The sequence below is a fragment of the Monodon monoceros genome, unplaced genomic scaffold (genome assembly GCF_005190385.1).
Source record: "Monodon monoceros isolate NGI ecotype Baffin Bay Population unplaced genomic scaffold, NGI_Narwhal_1 Super_Scaffold_6, whole genome shotgun sequence".
NCBI classification, from domain to species: Eukaryota; Metazoa; Chordata; class Mammalia; order Artiodactyla; family Monodontidae; genus Monodon; species Monodon monoceros.
Window position 1 is genome coordinate 49,315,497 of NW_021703783.1, and position 23,075 is coordinate 49,338,571.

Sequence of the window (23,075 nt, forward strand, 5' to 3'; positions counted from 1 at the left end):
ACTTGTGTTGACCCGTCGCCTTCAGCATCCAGTGGTATCCATGTCCTTGCCACGGATGGCTGGGACCAGGCTCTCTTAAACTTTCCCATTAAGTTAATGCTCTTTGCACTTGAATTTCAGTCTGTGTTTTACTTGAAACCATATGCAGAGGGGTGTCAGTGCTGTGACTATAGTTAGGGAATGTGAGCCTTAGAATGAGTAAATGACCTGAGTTTTCCCAGTAAATCAACCTAATTCTCCTCTCAATTCATAGAATCATGAAATTTGAGCTCCTTGGGGATCATCTAGTCCAACACACTCATTTTACAGATGAGGAAATTGGAGGCTCAGAAGCGCTAATAAGATGGTTGTAACTACCTCACATCCATTAGGATGGCTGCTATTAAAAAAAAAAAACAAACCCAGAAAATAAGTGTTGGCAAGAATGTGTGAAAAATTGAAACCTGTGTACACTTTTGGAGGGAAAGTAAAATGGTGCTGCTGCTATGGAAAATGGTATGACTGTTCCCCCCCAAATTAAAAATAGAATTACCATGAGATCCAGCGTTCTTCTGGGTATACAGTCGTCTCTAGGTGTCTGCAGCATGTGGTTCCAGGACCAGCTGTGGATACCAAAATCCACGGATGCTCAAGTTGCTCTGTATCTACAGCTCCACATCTGTGGAATCAATCAACTGCAGATCGTGTAGAACTGTAGTATTCATTGAAAAAATCTGTGTATAAGTGGACCAGCACAGTTCAAACCCATGTTGTTCAAGGGTCAACTGTATACCCCAAAGAATTGAAAATAGGGTCTGGAAAAGGTATCTGTACATCCACGTTTATACCAACATTATTCGCAATAGCGAAAAGGTGGAAGCACCCCAAGTGTCTATTGATGGATGAATGGATAAACAAAATGTGGTTTATACATATGGTGGAATCTTTTTAAAAAAATTTATTTATTTTTGGCTGGAGTATAGTTGCTTTACACTGCTGTGTCAGTTTCTCCTGTACAGCAAAGTGAATCAGCCATACGTATACATATATCCCCTCTTTTTTGGATTTCCTTCCCATTTAGGTCACCATAGAGCACCGAGTAGAGTTCCCTCTGCTGTACGGTAGGTTCTCATTAGTTATCTGTTTTATACATAGTAGTGTATATATGTCAATCCCAATCTCCCAATTCATCCATACGTTTGAGAGTGGTATCCATACATTTGTTCTCTACGTCTGTGTCTCTGTTTCTGCTTTGCAAATAAGTACATCTATACCATTTTTCTAGATTCCACATATATGCGTTAATGCACTTTTTTTCTCTTTCTGACTTACTTCACTCTGTATGACAGTCTCTAGGTCCATCTATGTCTCTGCAGGTGATACAATTTCATTCCTTTTTATGGCTGAGAAATATTCCTTTGTATATATGTACCACGTCTTCTTCATCCATTCCATTCCATGTTGATGGACATTTAGTTTGCTTCCATGTCCTGGCTATTGTAAATAGTGCTGCAGTGAACATTGGTGCGCATGTATCTTTTTGAATTATGGTTTTCTCAGGGTATATGCCCAGGAGTGGGATTGCTGGGTCATATGGTAGTTCTAGTTTTAGATTTTTAAGGAACCTTCATATTGTTCTCCATAGTGGCTGTATCAATTTACATTCCCACCAATAGTGTAAGAGGGTTCCCATTTCTCCACACCCTCTCCAGCATCTATTGTTTGTAGATTTTTTGATGATGGCCATTCTGACTGGTGTGAGGTGATACCTCACTGTAGCTTTCTTTTTTTGATTGTTCACATTTATCGTATTTGGCCTCACCCATTTCTCAACATTTAGGACTAGTGTTTTGTTTTTTTTAAATTAATTTTTATTAGAGTATGGTTGCCTCATTGTAGTTTGGATTTGCATTTCTCTAATAATTAGTGATGTTGAGCATTTTTTCATGTGTTTGTTGGCAGTTGTATATCTTCTTTGGAGAAATGTCTATTTAGGTCTTCTGCCCATTTTTGGATTGGGTTGTTTGTTCTTTTGATATTGAGCTGCATGAGCTGCTTGTATATTTTGGAGATTAATCCCTTGTCAGTTGCTTCGTTTGCAAATATTTTCTCCCATTCTCAGGGTTGTCTTTTCGTCTTGTTTATGGGTTCCTTTGCTGTGCAAAAGCTTTTAAGTTTCATTAGGCCCTATTTGTTTATTTTTATTTCCATTTCTCTAGGAGGTGGGTCAAAAAAAGATCTTGCTGCGATTTATGTCAAAGGGTGTTCTGCCTATGTTTTCCTCTAAGAGTATTATACTGTCTGGCCTTACATTTAGGTCTTTAATCCATTTTGAGTTTATTTTTGTGTGTGGTGTTAAGGAGTATTCTAATTTCAATCTGTTACATGTAACCATCCAGTTTTCCCAACACCACTTATTGAAGAGACTGTCTTTTCTCCATTGTATATTCTTGACATAGGGTAGAATCTTATTCCTGCTTGAAAAGGAAGGAAATTCTGACATGCTACAACATGGATGAACCTTGAGGACAGTATGCTAAGTGAAATAATCCAGTCACAAAAAGACAGATAGGTACCCCTTATATGAGGCACCTAGAATCGTGAAATTCATAGAGACAGAAAGTAGAATGGTGGTTGCCAGGGGCTTGGAGGAGGGAGGATGGGGAATTGTTTAATGGATTACAGAGTTTCAGTTTGGGAAGATGAAGAGTTCTGGAGATTGGTTGCACAACAGTTCAACGCTACTGGACTACACGCTAAAAATGGTTAAGATGGTAAGTTTTATGATACGTGTATTTTACCACCCGCCCCCCCCGCCCCTCACCAAAAGAGCTTATGTCCACATGGACAGTTGGTGTTTCATTTACTCTCAACTATTCTGTGCTTGTCCTAATATGCCATTAATGATATTCTTTCCACAAAATTAATCATGCATCAGACGCTAAAGCATCCTTCCCCCAACCGGTTTGTCACTGCCCAGAAAAATAATTTTCACTGTTGATGTGTGGATGCTGTTCGACTCTCCATCCTCCTCTCTTCAAATCACACCTTCCCACTCTGTGCTCCAGGCAGGATGCATTACAGGTGGTACTTAAAGTTCACCGCATTCTCTCTTGCCACATGCTCTTTGCTTTGGTACTCTTTTCTCTGCTGTATGGTAACCTCTACTTTTAGGATTCAGCTGAGGCATCATTCCCTCTGGAAAGTACTTTTGACCCCAGAGTCTGAATCTGGTGCTTCCTCTGGTCAGGCTTGTCCTGGCCACGTGGAATTGTCCTGCTCTGTTTCCCGGTCTGCATCTCACGCTGGACTGTGCCTTACTTACTCGATGTTCCCAGTGTCTAGCACACCGCTTGCACAGGGTAGGGGCTCAGAAACCTTTGCCGGAAGATGAACTGTGTCTTGGAAGATACTGCTGTAAGAGAGACGTATTCAAAACTGCCCAACACCAATCACTGATCTGCAACTCTCCGGCTTTTTTTTAAAGTTCATTTTGAATCATTGTGGTAAAATACATGCAACATAAACTTTGCCATCTTAACCATGTTTAAGAGCATAGTTCATTGGTATTAAGTAGAGTCATATTGCTGTGCAACCGTCACCACCATCCATCTCCAGAAGTCTTCATCTTGCAAAACGGTAACTCTGCACCCCTTAAACAATGACTCCCCATTCCTCTCTCTCCTCAGTCCCTGGCAACCACCATTGGGTATGTGTCCTTTTGTGACGTGCTTATTTCATTCAGCATAATGTCCTCAGGGTTCATCTATGTAGTAGTAGCATGTGTCAGAATTGCCTTCATTTTTAAGGCTGAATAATATGCCACCATATGTATGTACCACATTTATGCATTCATCCATTGATGGACCCTTGGGTTGCTTCCACCCCTTGGCTATTGTGAATAATGCTGCTGTGAACATGGGGTAGCTCTGACTTCTTAAGCATGACAGGTCTGTCTTTGTGCCATCCATACAGCACCACATAAAAAACACACCTTTTAGACCCTGAATTCTTACATCCTCCATCCTGAACCATTTTTCTCCATCCATCTGCTTTCTGTCCTCTTCCAGTCTCCCCAGCGTTGACCTTGTGACTTGTTTTCTTCACTTAGAACTGCGTCTGTGGTTTCTGTCTGGGTTCATACACAACCCCTTGTCTGTGGTTTCAGATCAGTCATGTTACAGGTCTAGTCGGAAGACTTGCTTCTCTACCTCGTGGAGTTTGGGATCTCCTGACAGAATGTCTCCCCCTCCTCCTACCCCTCTACTTTCTCCACCCCACCAGGCTTTTCTCTTCCGCTTTGCCACCTATTCCCATTGGAGAAGGGAGGCTCCACTGGCAGCAGCCCTCCCATGCTCTGTTCGGTGTGAAGCCCCCCTTCCTTACCCTTGGCCCCTACTGCTCCCCCTTCCCCCATTTCCCATGATTGCAAGGCCTTGGAGAAATGAAAAGTGACCTCTTGAACTAAAGACAATTGCAAAATATAGCCACCACTCCCAACAGCCCTTGTTAGTAGATTGGGTGGGAGAGTGCCTAGTTTCACATCTGTCCTGACTGGGGCCATCCTACTTCTCCCCTGTCACGTGCTGTCTGTCCCTGCAGCACTGTCTTTTTGTTTTTTTTTAAATTTTTGTTGGAGTATAGTTGATTTGCAATGTTGTGTTAGTTTCAGGTGTACAGCAAAGTGAATTTGTTATACATATACATATAGCCACTCTTTTTTAGATTCTTTTCCCATAAGGGCCATTACACAGTGTTGAGTAGAGTTCCTTGTGCTATATAGCAGGTTCTTATTAGTTATCTATTTTATATATAGTAATGTGGATGGACCTAGAGATTGTCATACTGAGTGAAGTAAGTCAGACACAGAAAGACAAATATCATATGATATCGCTTATATATGGAATCTAAAAAAAGGGTTCAAATGAACTTGTTTACAAAACAGAAGTAGAGTCATGGATGTCAAAAACGAACTTATGGTTACCAGGGGATAAGGGGGGGAGGGATAAATTGGGGAGATTGGGACTGACATATAAGCACTGTCTTTTCACTCTAAACCTGGACACTTAGGTTGCTCCCATTGGAGTGAATGTATTTTTTGCGAATTAGTGTTTCTGTTTTATTCAGATATATACTCAGGAGTGGAATTGCTGAGTAATGTGGTAGTTCTATTTTTAGTTTTTTGAGAATCCTCCACAGTGGCTGCACCAGCTTACATTACCACCAACAGTGTACGAGGGCTCCCTTTGCTCCAAATCTTTGCCAACATTTGTTATTTGTGTTCTTTTTGATGATAGCCATTCTGACCAGTTGTACACCAGATTTTGTAATGCAACTGTTGGACATACAGCAAGGAAGCATCTGAAGCGTTGACTCACTGCATCAAATCTTTAACATCAGTGAGTGGTTAATGAGATTTTTCTGCTATCTGTGATATTGTGCAAGAGTTTTTCAAACACTTTTTTTTTTTAAATTAAAAAAAATTTTTTTGTGTGTGTGTGGTACGCGGGCCTCTCACTGTTGTGGCCTCTCCTGTTGCGGAGCACGGGCTCCAGACACACAGGCTCAGCGGCCATGGCTCATGGGCCCAGCCGCTCCGCGTCATGTGGGATCCTCCCGGACCGGGGCACGAACCCGTGTCCCCTGCATTGGCAGGCAGACTCTCAACCACTGCGCCACCAGGGAAGCCCCATGACTCTTTTTGAATTATGGTTTTCTCAGGGTATATGCCCAGTAGTGGGATTGCTGTGTCATATGGTAGTTCTATTTTTAGTCTTTTAAGGACCCTCCATACTGTTCTCCATAGTGACTGTATCAATTTACATTCCCACCAACAGTGTAAGAGGGTTCCCTTTTCTCCACACCCTCTCCAGCATTTATTGTTTGTACATTTTTTGTTGATGGCCATTCTGACTGGTGTGAGATGATGTCGCATTGTAGTTTTGATTTTGCATAGTATTTCAAATGAACCTTTCACACTGTCCTATCACTACACACTTTGTCTGTCCCTCAGTAAACTGTAAGCTTCTTGAGGGTAGAGAACATACTGAATTCATAATTTTATTCCCCACAGGCCATAGCACAATGCCTTTCCCACAGCAGTTGAGGAATAAATGTTTATTTCACTAATGAATGAATGAATAAACGAAGTAGGAAGATGTCTTGTATGGGCAACATAAACCTACCTCAAGTGGTGCTGAATCAGTTTCAGTTATTCTGAAGCAAGAAAATACTTCCTAGAAAATAGAAAATCTTGGGTTAGCTATGCATCTGAAGTTACATGGACCTGGATGCAGGGTTTTACGTGTATTTCCACTATGGTACTGTGAAATGGGACTTCACTCCAGCTAGGAGTTAAATCTTTATATTAGGTAAGTTTTGAATTTGAAACTTTCTGGCCTGTAAATAAAACCGGTTATTCTTAAAATACTTCGTCCAAAATATTTGAGTGTGCTTGAGTGGTTTTGGTTTTGAAAATATCTCATTAAAATGAATGGTCCTGAGAAAGCATAAGCAGGGACTATTAGGAGGTAGAAGACGGTGCTGAGTGTGATTCGGTGTTGGAATGTCAAAGCTTCTCTGTTCCACGCTGGACAGCATCCTTTCTCTGTGATAAGCAAAATACAAAAGCTACACCTGATTGTCTTCAAGGATGCCTGTATTTAAGTAGAGAAATAGGTTTTTATGACTAAGAAGGGAAACCATACAAAAAGAAAACAAAATGTCCCATGTACGTCATGTGATGTGTCAGATAATTTTAAGGTTTTTCCTTTCCCCTTGGTTTCTTCCTGCTGTCCCGCTTCTGTCTCTTTCATGAGGGAAAGTGGTTATGATGCTCGTCTCCATGAGCTCATAGTTTTGTGGGCTCCGTCCTGGATAATGAGTTGAAGGAACTGCTTATTAAGGCCCTACTCTTAAGTAGTTCTGAGGAGAGTGTTAGCTTCTTATGTGACTGATCACAGTTTACCATCCATTTAGGAGATATTACTTTTCCTATTTAGGAGTTGCTCACAGACCTTCAGAAATTGTGGGGAGAGCAGAGAGGAGAAGAGTGACTTTTATGCCACCAGACCACCACCCTTTTCATTAGCACAAGTGCCAAGACGTACCATCTCCTGCCCGATGGGAAACAGTGCTGGGCCTGATGTTCGGTACAATCTCTTCTGATCCTTTGAGACTTGTGGGTTGGAGAACAGCTGCCAGGGGCCTCTGAAGCCGTGAGGATGAGTTCCAGGCTCACCTCCTCAGAGCAGACCAGCTCCCTGTGTTTTTTCTCTCTTTGCTGCAGAGAGAGCTTTTTCCGGAGCTTTTTCTCTCGGTAACTGTCACCATTGGCTCTGTTCAGTCCCTGAAGATAAACACATAGGCCCTTTGTATTTTAAGATTTTACTGTTAGGGCTTCCCTGGTGGCGCAGTGGTTGAGAGTCCGCCTGCCGATGCAGGGGACACCGGTTCGTGCCCCGGTCCGGGAAGATCTCACATGCCGTGGAGCGGCTAGTGAGCCATGGCTGCTGAGCCTGCGCGTCCGGAGCCTGTGCTCCGCAACGGGAGAGGCCACAACAGTAAGAGGCCCGTGTACCGCAAAAAAAAAAGAAAAAAAAAAAACCAACGATTTTACTGTTAAATGAAAGTAACATCATTGGGAAACCATAGGAATCCCAGACCTGATTCCTTTCTGGAAGCCCCGTGGGACATAGCTTTTATTTATGCTGGACTTGCTTTTTCTTTTGGCTTGTCCCCTTTCTCCATTAAAGGAGTAGTTTGGTCTCAAGGAAGCCTCACTGCCAGCAGATAAGCCTGAAGATGCAGGGGTAGCTGAATGACCCCTACTTCCTTGTTTTGGCCTGGGAGCTTAGATCTCTGGGGATGTACCATGGGTATTGGACTCTCTGAGACATTCAGAGTATTTCCTCAAAGCACTCATTTTCTTTAGCAAGCCAGTAACAGATTCTCATCCGATGTGAAGTTTTCCTTTTCCCAGACTCAGCTTAAATCATAACTGCTCTGGACCATGCCAAGGTACGATTTGCCCAAATGTGAATTCATTGGTATTATTTGATTAGTAAAAATCACTCAGTGAAGAGTGATGGTAAGTTGGCTTTGGCTGGAAATCTCACCAGCTGAGATCCTCAAGCAGAGCTCATGCTGGCATTGTTTCCTCTGCAGGTTGACTTCAGATGACTTCTTTTGCTTTTGGAAAACAATAGTCCAGACACGAATAAGAAACTATGAGTCATACAATAAATATAATGCTAGGCTTGTGCCATGGCTGTTTTTAGAGCATTGTATTTTAGTGCTAAATTATCTGTTTGCTACGAAAGTTGGCAGTCTTGGCTTTCCTCTCCAATGTAAACAAAATAATATTATTTAATTCCTTCATTATGTATTGCTTTAATAGTAGAAACTTAAATTTTTTTGTGTGAGTTTCAACTTCTATGTAGTTTAGCATGGGAAGTTTTCAAGAAAGCATTTTTTTTTTAAGTCAGTTTTTCCTTGTAATAAATCTGAGTGAAAGAGAATTTTTATCTTGAAAGTAAACAAGCCCCTGTCACTAATAGTAAGAAAAATGCTGTAACTGAAGAATTTCAGAGACAGGCCTTTTTGTCAGCCATGACACATCTGGGTGGGTTGGCAATCTAGGGTCTAGCTTCAGCTTTGGCAGCCCAGAAATTTGATTTCTTCAGCTCACTGAGAGTTGAGCAAACTCAGGGATATTGACCACTGTTAACTGGTCAGCGTGTCCTCTCCTCAGCGGCAGTGTCTATGGGAAGCCAAATGACAATCAAAAGTTTGCTTGGTGAGCAGGGAGTCCGAGCCAAAGGGGGTAGGATGGTCTGAGTGGTGGATGTCAGCCAGGCCTGTACGTCCTCCTTTCTACCCCAGAGGCAGTGTTGTAAAGCAGAGCCCATTGCTCCTCCTCTTGGCCGGCGAGGCTGTCTTTCCTGCTGGCCCACTGCTAAAACTGAGCATGAACAGCCTTTTTTGTTAAAAGAGAACATGAACCCTCTATGGTTTGAGAAGATGAGAGCTCTGGAAGACGATACTGTGCATGCACTTACCACCTTGGTCTGGATTTTCCCTCTCCTTCCAGTTTTCTTCCTTTAACTATGGGTGTTCATCACCATCTTCACCCAGGGGTCTGTGTTGCCCTCTAAACAACTGTCCAAAGCCAAACATCAGATATCTTTCAATTATCGTTCTCAGGCCAGAGCAGTCAAGGGACATCTTATTAAAATTAAGAGAAAGCTGAAGGAGAACAAACATGTACTGAAACTATAAGCATCGGGCTGAATAAGTGTAGATTTCTGTATCTGAGATTGGTGTGAAATGTTGGGAAATCTAAGCCAAACAGTTCATCACAACCAGGCTCAATAATGATTTTATCTTCTAAGGTGATGAGGCAGACTACTGCCTGTTTCAAGGCATCTTTATCTCAGTCAGGGCATGACTGAATAGCTTCTATATCCCTATCAGCTGGCTTTACTTCTGCAGATGACAAATGTCACTTTAACAGATTTTTATATGTGAAATGTATATTTCATGCTTAGTGTTATATCATTTCTGACATTGTCCTCAAATTCTGAGGGCAATTCACAAAGTCCAGAATGTGCTGATTACAAAATAAGTGTGCCAGAGTCACGTGAAGGACTTCTTTTTTAGTTCTTTCAGAATATCATAAGAAATGCATTTTTTAAAAAGTTAATACTTTCAATCAATAGCAGCCATTGTTTTTTTAAAATTTATTTATTTATTTATATGTAAGTATAGTTGATTTACAATGTTGCATTAGTTTCTGGTGTACAACAAAGTAATTCAGTTATATATACATACATATAAAATATTCTTTTTCATATTCTTTTCTATTATGGTTTATTACAGGATATTGATTATAGTTCCCTGTGCTATACAGTAGGACCTTATTGTTTATCTGTTTTATATATAATAGTTTGTATCTGCTAATCCCAAACTCCTAATTTATCCCTCCCCCACCTCCTTTTCCATTTGGTAACCATAAGTTTGTTTTCTTCCTTTTCCCTCTGGTAACCATAAGTTTGTTTTCTATGTCTGTGAGTCTGTTTCTGTTTCATAAATAAGTTCATAAGTTCATTTGTGTCATGTTTTAGATTCCACATATGAATGGTATCATGTGATATTTGTCTTTCTGACTTATTTCACTTAGTATGATAGTCTGTAGGTCCATCCATGTTGCTGCAAATGGCAAAAATTTCATTCTTTTTTATGGATGAATAGTATTCCATTGTATATATGTCACATCTTCTTTATCCATTCATCTGTCGATTAGCAGTCATTGTTTTTGATGCTCAAAGTGTTCCATCTTTGGCCAATAGTATCCTATTTGTGTGGCTCTCATGTCTTTTCTTTTTTTGGTACGCGGGCCTCTCACTGTTATGGCCTCTCCCGTTGCGGAGCACAGGCTCCGGACGCGCAGGCTCAGCGGCCATGGCTCACGGGCCCAGCTGCTCCACGGCATGTGGGATCTTCCCGGACCGGGGCACGAACCCGTGTCCCCTGCATCGGCAGGTGGACTCTCAACCACTGAGCCACCAGGGAAGCCCCTCTCATGTCTTTTTGACATGACCCCATTAGTCTTGGAGCATGTCCTTCCTTCCTGAATTCATCAATATATTTCAGGCTCATCTTGTACTTTTTCTGGCCCAGAACTGGAATCAGTTGCACCTCAAAGGAGCCCTGGTTCCTTTTAGTGGGGAACGGTTTTTAGAGACCACATCCTGAGTGCTGGGTGTGTTCACTGCTGCTGGGTTGTCCTTAGTTCTAAACCTATTCAGTGGCTTTATATGTATTTTTGAAAAGAAAAAAGATGAGTTCATACTATTATTTCCATTTAAAATATACTCTTGCAGGATTAAAAAAAACTTAATTTCTTTGGTTGCACACCTGTATTTTCTGTTACACTGAAAACATCTTGGTTTCTTTTGACCTTAACATATTTATTTTTTCATTAAGAAAACATGTAGACTTTAATATTCGAGTAAGAAATTCACAGAAAATATCATATAACTGCTTAGTTAACATACCAAAAAAAGTTCAACTGCACTACTAATAAAAAATGCCAATAAAAACAACAAAATGACAGTTCTCTTTATCAAAGCAGCAAGTGTTTAAATGATAATACTGAGAGCTGTTGAAGATGGAGGATGAAAATGTGTCAATCAGAGACTAAACTGGTACAATCCTTTAAGATTTAATTTAGCAATATATGTCATATAGATGATTATGCCTTTAGATCCAATAACCCCACTGTGGAAATTCATTTTAGGTGTTCAAAAATCTAGTAAAGCTTAGTCAACAAAGATATCCATCACAACATTACTTAGTGGAACATTTAAAATCACCCCAAATTAGCAGACTGATTATGATGTTAACATAATTATTTATTTAGGTTATCCTATAGTGTACGTAAGAATTAAGAAATAACACCAATATTATTAATAACAGTAATGCTACTGAATGACATTTAAGATTTCTTTGCAGCTCTTCTTGCCCTTGGAGTCTATACCACCATTGATATACAGGCATAACACTACACTCTAAAACAACTTACTCATCTTTTCTGTGTTCATATGCCATCAACAGGATTTCTAGTTAGGCTCATTTGTTTCCATTCATTTTCAAATTTTAGGGTTTTCTTTTTGCTTGATTTATTAATATTAGTAATATAAGATGTTATTCCAGAGTCAAAACTACATAAGGCACATCTAGAGAAATCTGTTTTCTATTCCTCTCTCTTCTACATTGTTCCCTTCCACATAAATACTTTTTAGTTGTTTTTAATCCATCTGGTGTGCCTTCTCTAAATATTAGCATATACAAATATCTTTGTATTTCCCTCCATATGCTTTCCTTTCTTATGACTTATTCATCTTTATGATTAATATCCACTGGTGAATGTCGTAATGTCGTAGTTTAAGAATGATTTTAAAAAAAAGTAATTATCACTAACCATTCTGCCTACTGAAGTCTCTGGCTGGAGAGACGGGGGAAGCACTTAAAAAAAACAACCCTGCTTTTAATGGAACACTTTTATCTTGAAGTCTACTCTTCCAAAAGAAACAACCATTATTATAATAACTATTATATTATAGATTTAATTAATGTACAAAGTGTATATTAATAGTAATATAATAATTTTAACGTGCTTCCTATGCCTCTCTAAGATGCCAAGAAAAAGAGTTTAACACAATTTGGGATGAAGCTGGTGCTTCACCTTCCACCAGCGTTCCCGCCGCGCTGCTAGATTCTTCCTGCGGTCTGTTGACCGACTCTTGCAAGACTGCTCCGCTGAGGTGGGCACTTGCATCTCGCTGGCGTTCTGCACCTGAGACTCGCTCCCTTGGGTGCTCCCTCCTGCACCTCCCAGATCTTGGGAGAGGCACGGAAATCTGTCACTGCTTCTGGTCCCCGGGCGCAGTTGCCCAGCCTCCTGCTCCTGGGCTCCGGGTCTCTGCGGCTGCCCAGCACAGGTGCCGCGAGCTGGCGGGGCGCTCGGGAGCTAAGGCAGCCCCGCCTGCGCACGGTGATGCCGGGATTGGGGGCGGGAGCGTTGCCTCCGTCTCCGCGCGCTCGCTCGCTCCCGCCCTCCTCCCCGCCCCAAGTCCTCTCCTGCCTCAGCCTTGCAGGCTCCGCACTGCAGATCCCTGCCGGCCGCCCCGCGCTTGGCGGCTCCCGCGGTGCTCCGCAGGGTCCCTTGACCCCCGAGCACTTTTGCTGCTTTCGAGAGACCCTTGACTAACCGGTCTTGCCGATCCCCACGCGTGCGAAGCCGCTGCGCCGGCGGGACAGCGAGGACCCAGGCGGACGGCGGCTGCACGGGAGCCCAGGGCGCTCTCGGATGCGGCAGGACAAGCTGACCGGCTCCCTTAGGCGCGGAGGGAGATGCCTGAAACGGCAGGGCGGCGGCGGCGGCAGCGGCGGCGGCAGCGGCGGCGGCGGCGTGGGCACCATCCTGAGCAATGTGCTCAAGAAACGCAGCTGCATTTCCCGGACCGCGCCCCGGCTGCTCTGCACCCTGGAGCCGGGTGAGGACCCGGGGAGGCAGATGGGGCACTGGAAAGTAGCGTGGCGCCCCCGGAGCTGGTGCCTCTGCCTCAGCCGAACTCCGCGTAGGCCAGGGAACAGCCGCCGGCCTCCCGGTGCTGGGTACCGCGGCTGGGCGCAGGCGGGGCTGGGTCGGCCTGGGAGGGAAGAGAGCGGACCGAGGCCTGGGCGGGGGCAGCGGCCTCCCACGGCGCGGAGGACCGGCTGCTCCCACCGGCTGCCCGTGCGCCCCCATCCCACCGCCTGTGTGCGGTCCAGCCCTGCTTGTGCCGGGAGCTGCTGGCGAGCGATGCGCTCGGTTTTCTCCGAGTGGTGGGAAAGTGTTGGCGGCTACCCGGGCTATCAGAGGCCGAGCAACCAGTTGTGCGTCGGACCCACAAGAAGCCACACCTTGAAAGAGGTGTGTGAGGCAGGAGAAAGGCACAGGTCTGTTGCTTGTTGTCAGAGGAGGAGGCAGTGACCGCGAAGGAAAAAATCGGGTGCATTTTCTTGAGGGTCCCTGCTTCGTGAGTGCCGGAATCGTCTCACGTGGACCCTCTAATTTGTGTGTCCGGGTGGAAAGCGGGCAGGAAACACTCCTGCAAAGTAGAGATTCTTTCTATAGGTAAAGACTGAGAGTTCTCCTGGCTGTGCTAGGCTAGGCCCTTTCTGCTGTCAGCCTGTGTTTACACATCCCTGCTTCTCCAGGCTGCATAACTCCGCGCTTGCTCCACCACCCGGCATCCCTCCGCAGGGTTTTATGAGGCCGGCCCTGGCGCGCGGGCCCCTGGACATAAGGCTTTCTGGCTAGGGGTAGCCGCAGAGGGAGCCGGCTGTACTCGCACCCGTGCGTAGCGCACACTTGTCCCTGGAGTGGCACCAGCTGGCTTCCAGGTGGGTTTGTCTTCCCCCAACCCCACCCCATCCCGCCTCCCAGCGCCTTTGGGGACCTGCTGTCTTGAGGCTGCAGGGGAGAATCTGTCGAGGCACTGAACCTCAAAGGGTGGAACACGTCGCTGCCTTTCCGAACCTCGTGGTTTCTTTGTTTTTCTCCCCAAGGAAGTGTCTAGTTGCAGAGACTGTAGTAGTTATTCACCGTCTTCCTTTAGCCTTAAAAAAAGAAACCTCCTTCCCACGTTAAAAATGTTTTGTATTTCTGAATCCGGAACAGCCAGTGATTACCAGATGAAACATAAACCTTCTCCCCTCCCTTATTCAATTAGAAGAAAAGAGGTGGAAATGACCTGATTTCAGCTTTTGCCTGCAGGCAGCGAATGATCAATTCCAGTTAAATCCTGTGACTCATTTTTGATAGTGAGAAAATAGTTGTGATTTTGACTAACCCCAGCCGGGTTTCAGCTCGGCAAGGCGATCGGCATCGTGCCCAGCAGGTGCTTCTGAAAAAAGTCAAGGGAGCATATTCGGTCATACATGCAAGGAGTCCGAGGCTTTTAGGTCGGTTGAAATAGGAGCGTGGGACCGAATTTCCTGGTCTTTGTTATAATAAAGCAAACGCCATGACTATACGCTCCTCCATTCAGCACCCTGTGTATGGACAGCAACCTCACAAAGAGGTCCGTTTTATCGTGTCTTAAATCATGCGCGCCAGCTGGAGGCACTCTTGTGGTCTTTGTATCATTGTGCTGCACTGAGGCAGGACTTAATTTAAACCATCTCAGAGAATTGGGAATCCGTCGGGGTACTTAATATACCTTCGAAGAAGGAAATCTTATCTATCTAGGCAGAGTATGGTTTTGGCCCTGAAACTCTGAAGAGAATGATCAGGGCATTGGTTGGATGCCTGGGATTCTCTATCACACACAGCTTGACTTTAGAAATCTAGGACCCAACTCATGTATACACAGTATTCTTCTAGGACTCCAAGAAGGACATCTTCATACTGTCACGGGCTTGGGCAAATCAGACACATCTCTTTTCAGCTTCTTGACTCCATATATGTTTTTTAAAAGACACCCACATAGCACAGGGAGATCAGCTCGGTGCTTTGTGACCACCTAGAGGGGTGGGATAGGAAGGGTGGGAGGGAGGGAGACGCAAGAGGGAAGAGATATGAGGATATATGTATATGTATAGCTGATTCACTTTGTTATAAAGCAGAAACTAACACACCATTGTAAAGCAATTATACTCCAATAAAGATGTTAAAAAAATTGTCATGGAATTTCACCTCAATAATAAAAAAGCCCAATATGAATATAGCGTATAATCTTTATATATTCTCCTATTTATTTACTTCTATTCCATAGATTTGGGATTTGAGTCAAAGAAGTTTAAAGTTGTAGATGACTTGGAATTAGAGTTCAGTTATATTTTTAGCTTGGAGCCTATAATTAAATGTGTAAACTTATCTTTAATGAATAAGTCTATCATGACAGAATTTAAAAGTACATGAAAATTGCTAAATAGTCTTGTTAAAATGGATTATTCCACAAGTGGGAAGGCAGTGACATTATTTTTATAACTTTTGATATTTCACTGAAGTTTCCTTAATAGACTTAGTCCATGCAAGTGTCCTAGAAAACAAATTCTGTAAGTAGAGAATTCTCTTCCTAAGTTTCATAAATATTAATTATACTGTGCTAAGTGATTTACAGTTAATTATTGTAACAACTAACTGAGATAGACGTTATCCTCATTTTAAGGATAAAGAATTGAGACTGAGACAGGTTAAATAATTTGTTTGACTCTAGGAACCAAAGGTGAATTAAAGTGTGCATGACTCCAAGCCTGTGGTGTCATTTTTTTGTTTTTGCACTACTCCAGACAGCGGTGAAACCACCATTCTATGTGATAAGCTTCATTCTATTACCATAGGACATTTTTCTATCTTAATAATCAGTATTCTTTTTCTTTTAACAAAATTGACTACAATTTAGTAAAAATAAATGTTTTAAAAATTTTATGATGACTCAGTAGAATCAGGTTAATTTTTACTTTTATTTTTGATGTAACTTATTTTTCCCCCAAATAACAGTTATTTATGTATTTTTCTTTTAGGAGTTGACACAAAGTTGAAGTTCACTCTTGAGCCATCTTTAGGTCAAAATGGTTTTCAGCAGGTAATTTTATTTTTGGTTTTGAAAATACCTTTATTTTGGGGTACCTACAGGGTACACTGAGGTATATTCTCAAAGTGGGAAAATTAACATGTGCTTGGATATGCCTAAGAAGATGAGTCAGTTTTTAAAATTATAGATAAAATAACTTGTGAAGCTATAAGTGACTTGGATTTATACTTGCAGTGAAAATTTTTGCACTTTTTTTTAATGGTTCAAGTGTGAAAAAGAATTTAAAAACCAAACGCTGTTATTCTGAATCTGTAACACATGTTTTGATTTCAGAGTTCCCAGCCTTTGTGTGTGTACTGCAATTGGATCACGGGTGTGTTAAGGGTACCTGAGTGGGGGACCTTGGGGCAGTCATAGCCCTTAGACCAGTCATATCTGGCTGAAGGAAGCTCTGAATGTTTACTCCAGTGTTCTGTATACATTTTCTCGTGCTCTACGAACGTCAAGATGGGGAAAAGTTGAAAAGTGCTTAACCAGGTCCATATTTTCACTTTGACAGCTTTTCTTCTTTGTTTCTAGTGGTATGATGCGCTCAAAGCGGTTGCCAGACTATCGACCGGAATACCAAAGGAATGGAGGAGAAAGGTGAGGCGGATTTGTATGGCTAAAATACAAAAGGACCATCACTTTGTCCCTCTTGAAAGTGTCTGGAATGTCAGAAAGGATATTCTAGATTTAGTCATTTGAAATCTGTCTCTCTTCATTATTCATTAATTCAGTAAGTATTTAATGATTATCCATTCTATGCCAGGTACTGTTCTGCTGGGTAATGGGGATACAGCAGTGGAAAAAAAAAACAGCAGACCAAAATTTTTGTCCTCATGGAGCTTACAATGCATATAATATAAAGTAGGTCAGATGATGCTAAGTGCCATGCATAAAAATAAAGCAGAGAAAGGAATCAGGAGAGAGGGGAATGGAGGTAAGGAGGTAGCATTTTAAATGGCAAGGTGACATTTGAATAGGGCCCTTAAAGAGGTGAGCCATTGACCACGTAGCTACCTGGTGGGAGAGTACTCCAAACAGTGAAACACCCTCAGCTGAGAGCATCACTGAGGAGTATGCAAGCAAAAGCAAGAGGCCAGGGTGGCTGAAGCACAGTGAATAAAAGGGAAAGCAATGGGGGGGAGGGTCATAGAGGTAATGTGATGACCTTAGGGGAATGGCAGCTCATATAGGACCTTACAGGTCCTAGTAGGACTTTTGCCCAATGTGAGATGAGAAGCATTGGGAAGTTTTGAGGAGGAGAATAACTTGATATGACTTATATTTTAAATGGACCACTCTGGCTACTAACTTGAGAATATGAAGGACAAGGGCAGCAGCGGAGAGACCAGTAGGAGACTTGAGATAATTCAGGCAAGAGATGGATCAGGGTTGTGGTAGTGTAGATGGAGAGAAGGTCAGGTTCTAGATATATTTTGAAGGCTGGGTTGACTTGAATTCCTACTGGATTGAATAAAAAATGTAAGAGGGATGTCAATGACTTCAAGATTGACCTGAGCTACTGGAAGGGTAGAATTACTATTTTCCCAGAGAGGGGACAAGCAAGTGTGTGTGTTTGTGTGTATGTCTGTATAGTTGGGGTGGCGGTGGATTAGACAGTTGGTTTTGGATATGTTAAGGTTGAGATGCCTATTAGATGTCTAAGTTGAAGATGTCAAGTGAGCATTTTGACATATGATCCTGATGCTTAAGAGAGAAGTATGGCTGGAGATATTAATCAGTGTTATTCCTGCTAAATTATGTTCAAATACCAAAACTTGTATTGCCATCTTATTAATTCATAAATGTAGTCTTTGTTTCCTTTTTTAAAAAATTTTATTGAAGTATAGTTGATTTTCAGTGTTGTGTTAATTACTGCTACACAGCAAAGTGATTCAGTTATACATATATATACATTCTTTTTTATATCCTTTTCCATTATGCTTTATCACAGAATATTGAATATAGTTCCCTGTGCTATACAGTAGGACCTTGTTGTTTATCCATTCTATATATAATAGCTTGCATCTACTAATCCCAAACTCCTAATCTATCCTTCCCCCACCCCCTTCCTTTTTGGCAACAACAATTCCCATTCCTTTTTTTAAATTTAATTTTTATTATATATTGGGGTATAGTTAATTTACAATGCTGTGTTAGCTTCAGGTGTACAGCAAAGTGATTCAGTTATACATATAGCCATTCCATTTCAGATTCTCTTCCCATATAGGTCACCACAGAATATTGAGTAGAGTTCCTTGTGCTATACAGTAGGTCCTTATTGATTATCTTTTTTATATATAGTAGTGTGTATATGTTAATCCCAAACTCCTAATTTATCCCCCCACCCCACATTTCCCCTTTGGTAACCGTAAGTTTGTTTTCGAAGTCTGTGAGTCTCTTTCTGTTTTGTAAATAAATTCATTTGTATTATAAACCAGGTCTTAATACTCCTAGAATCTGAACATTTTGGTTCCTCAAACTGCACATTAGAAATAGCATTATGAAACAGCTTTTCCAGATAAGGTAATGAAAGGAGTAAAAATATCCAGTGATTCCTTTAAAAAAGTTATTCATTATAGGAACCCATCTGTCAGTTTTTTGTGTGTGTGAGAGAGGGATGATTTAAAGGCAGAAGCCACTTTATGGTAAAAACAGGCCCATACTCCACGGATGACCAGGGAGCTCTTGCCCAAGCATAGAGCGCCATCCAGAGCCAGGTATAACAAGCTCATAAGCTAATTTAGCTATTCCAATGAACTGAAAGAAAATTTGAAATGTTTTCGTTTTCTTAACAATATCCCTAATGGCTGGATCATTGCTTGGTACATAGCAGGAACTCAACAATATTAATTGAAAGAATAAATGAAAGCCCCTCATTGGTACAGTTTAGTACAGCAAACTTTTCAGTGAGGTTCTTAGAGATTTCTACATGTAGGCTATATCTGTTCTAGTAACAGCTCTCATTTTCTTATTGGATGCAATCATTATTTCCTGATAAAGAAAGATGAAATTATGTATTTTACTTTAGCATTCTTTTTTATTAATATTTTAGGTTTGGTTGACCTTGGCAGATCATTATTTGCACAGTATAGCCATTGATTGGGACAAAACCATGCGCTTCACTTTCAATGAGAGGAGTAATCCTGATGACGACTCGATGGGAATTCAGATAGTCAAGGTAATGCCCCTAAGTTTGGCTTATTGTCCTAATTTAGAAGAAAGATTCTAAGAGCCAGATGTTTCCTGGACAGAGGATCAAGCCTTATGGATTGAATGTCCGTGTATTTCCTGCTTCCTAATTTCATTAGTTAACAGCTTTTTTTTTTTCTTTTTGCGGTACGCGGGCCTCTCACTGTTGTGGCCCCTCCCGTCGCGGAGCACAGGCTCCGGACCCGCAGGCGCAGCAGCCACGGCCCGAGGGCCCAGCTGCTCTGCGGCCTGTGGGATCCTCCCCGACCAGGGCACAAACCCGTGTCCACTGCATCGGCAGGCGGACTCCCAACCACTGCGCCGCCAGGGAAGCCCAGTTAACAGCTTTTTAACGGGGAACTTGATGATGCCTTGTCCTCATAAATTTGTATGTTGCTAGTAAGAAGAAAATGTTTCCATTCGTATTCAACTTATTTATTTTGCTCACATGATAGGAAATTGAAATTCCTTTTTTCTTTAGCATGGGTCAGTGCTTTTAACTGGATTTTAATGTAAAAGTCACTGAGAAATTTAAAGTTAAATCTATTTCATATTAGAATAATTGGGTACTTATTAGGATTTTGATCATTTCTTAACTGTCATTTTATGAAGATAGTTAGATTGACTGATGGGTTTACTTTAAACCAGATGGTCAAATGCTCAAGCCAGCTGTGGTTCACCTACCTGGATTATTACAGTTGATTAGAGCCTGGCACCGAAAGCCAAGGATGCTGGTTTGATTTAATCCCATTATTATTCTCTTACATAAGCCTCTAGCACATGCTTTTTATTTTATACGAGTACATTACGTGTGATGCTAAACTGAGGTTTTAAAAGGAAAGTTGTTTCATCTAAATTTCGGTCACCAGAAGTTGGCTAATGTTTTGGCAGATTTGAAGATATGTTTTTCAGGAGGAGGTCCTAACTAAAATGAGCTATTTTCTCATCTAACTTGGTCTGTTTCAAGCATATAATATAAAAAAGGAACTTTTATATTGTATGCTTGAAAAGCCTTTGCATTGTCCACATTTGAGCTGTTTATTTGGAATTTAGGTGTATGTTTCCCAGAGATGAAGTATTCCATATTTGAAATATTTTTTTTCTATTTAAGTTGTGAATTAAGGCAATGCACATTTTATAACAATCATGTTATTAAGAGAAGTTTTTTTCTCATTGAAATGAATGATATGTCAGTAAAATGACTTCAGCTTCTGAAAATCATAGTCTCTGTTGGGTAATTAAATTATAGATATTGACCTCATTAAATATTAAAGCACAGTAAATGTTTCTGCCTCTTTTATACAAATTTATAAAACAACTTGGAGAGAATGGTTTTTCTGTCTCTTTATAGTACCGGTTACATTTTTTTATTCTTTTCATTTGGTTCCTTAATACTATTTGGAGTTTTGATAGCTAAACATTATATCATTTTTTATAGAAAGAAATAATGTTAGCATCTATCATACATGTGTTAAAATGACTTGTTTTATTTGAGATGTATGATTAAAATAAACTGTCAATTTATTTGGAATTATAATGCAGTATTAATTCTGAGTCCCTTTTTGTGTTAACTCTGGAAATACTTGTGGTAGAAAGTTTGCCTGACTGAAATTCCTCTTGAAAATGCCTCAGCATATTAGAAAACTAAAAAAAAAAAAAAGTTTTGGTCCATGTGTTTAAGTTGCATATACATTTTTGAAAACTAAAATCCATGTTGATACTCTGACTCTACTGAATGCTGAGGCAGAGAAAAAACTAAAGTTTTTTTTTTTTAGAGAGCTTAAGGAGGTATTTAGAAAAATGTTTCCCTGTCATTTTAGGATCTTCACCGCACAGGCTGCAGTTCTTACTGTGGCCAGGAGGCTGAGCAGGACAGGGTTGTGTTGAAGCGGGTTCTGCTGGCCTACGCCCGATGGAACAAGAATGTCGGGTATTGCCAAGGCTTTAACATCCTGGCTGCACTAATTCTGGAAGTGGTGGAAGGCAACGAAGGCGATGCTCTGAAAGTGAGTATCAGGCTCTGAAGAAGGCAACTAAAATTCTTCAGAGAGTGAAATACTGGAGCTATAACTTCTCTTCCCTGGTGCTCCACCTCCTTCCAGGGTATTGACTACACCTTTCTTATTATCCATGACACCATTTCTCCCAGGTTAAAGCCTAGTCACATGACAGACTTATGTAGCTGCCAAATTTGAGGAGAATGATTATGTTTTTAGTCTCACTTATGAGACATCATATTTTTTAAATTTAATTTTATTCTTTTAACATCTTTATTGGAGTATAATTGCTTTACAATGGTGTGTTAGTTTCTGCTGTATAACAAAGTGAATCAGCTATACATATACATATATCCCCGTGTCTCCTCCCTCTTGCGTCTCCCTCCCACCCTCCCTAGGTCCCACCCTCCCTAGGTCCCACCCCTCTAGGTGGTCACAAAGCGCCGAGCTGATCTCCCTGTGCTATGTGGCTGCTTCCCACTAGCTATCTGTTTTACATTTGGTAGTATGTCCATGCCACTCTCTCACTTTGTCCCAGCTCACCCTTTCCCCTCCCCGTGTCCTCAAGTCCATTCTCTACGTCTGCGTCTTTATTCCTTTCCTGCCCCTAGGTTCTTCCGAGCCATTTTATTTTAATTCCATGTATATGTGTTAGCATACGGTATTTGTTTTTCTCTTTCTGACTGACTTCACTCTGTATGACAGACTCTAGGTCCATCCACCTCACTACAACTAACTCAATTTCATTTCTTTTTAGAGACGTCATATTTAAAGCAAGCTAAATACTAACTGTATTGATTTTCCAGAGGTGCCTAACAAATTAGTTGCTTCAAACAGCCAACGTGTATTACCTCACAGTTTCTTTGAGTCAGGAATCTGGGTGCAGCTTAGCTGGCTCAGAGTCACATCATTGTGGCATTCAAACTCTCGGCTGGGGCTTTAGTCTCATCCGAAGGCTCGATTGAGTAGGGAGAGCACGCACTTTCAAGTTCATTCATGTGGTTGTTGGTAGGATTTCATTCATCACAGATTGGTGGACTGAGAGCCTCAGTTTTTCTGCTGGCTGTTGTTCTTTGTTATGTGGACCTCTCCATTGTACAACGTGGTGGCCAGGGTCCCTCAGAATGAACGAGAGAGTAAAAGAGAATGACAAGTCAGAAGAAATTACATTACAGATCTGTAGCCTAATATCAGAAGTGACATTCCATCATTTTTGCGATGTTTTTTTTTAACATCTTTATTGGAGTATAATTGCTTTACAATGGTGTGTTAGTTTCTTCTTTATAACAAAGTGAATCGGCTATACATATACATATATCCCCATATCTCCTCCCTCTTGCGTCTCCCTCCCACCCTCCCTATTTTATTTATTTATGTATTTATTTATTTATTTATTTATTTTGACTGCATTGGGTTTTTTTTTTAACGTTTTTATTGGAGTATAATTGCTTTACAATGATGTGTTAGTTTCTGCTTTATAACGTAGTGAATCAGTTACACATATACATATATCCCCATATATCTCCCTTTTGTGTCTCCCTCCCTCCCACCCTCCCTATCCCACCCTTCTAGCTGGTCACAAAGCACTGAGCTGATCTCCCTGTGCTATGGGACTGCTTCCCACTAGCTATCTATTTTACATTTGGTAGTGTATATATGTCCATATATACACTACCACTCTCTCACTTTGTCCCAGCATACCCTTCCCTCTCCCCATGTCCTCAAGTCCATTCTCTAGTAGGCCTGCATCTTTATTCCCGTCTTGCCCCTGGGTTCT

General features: G+C 41.5%; 1 protein-coding gene across 2 annotated transcripts in view; it reads left to right on the forward strand.

The window, feature by feature from the left end:
- The window catches only part of TBC1D30 (TBC1 domain family member 30), a 79,716-nt gene that overhangs the window by 19,752 nt on the left and 36,889 nt on the right, over window positions 1-23,075 (forward strand). For both annotated transcript variants that reach the window (XM_029206650.1, XM_029206649.1), the window contains exons 3-6: window positions 16,054-16,115; window positions 16,644-16,709; window positions 19,165-19,290; window positions 21,122-21,307. In XM_029206650.1, coding sequence (XP_029062483.1) covers window positions 16,054-16,115; window positions 16,644-16,709; window positions 19,165-19,290; window positions 21,122-21,307 — 440 coding nt within the window. The remainder of the gene's footprint in view (window positions 1-16,053; window positions 16,116-16,643; window positions 16,710-19,164; window positions 19,291-21,121; window positions 21,308-23,075) is intronic.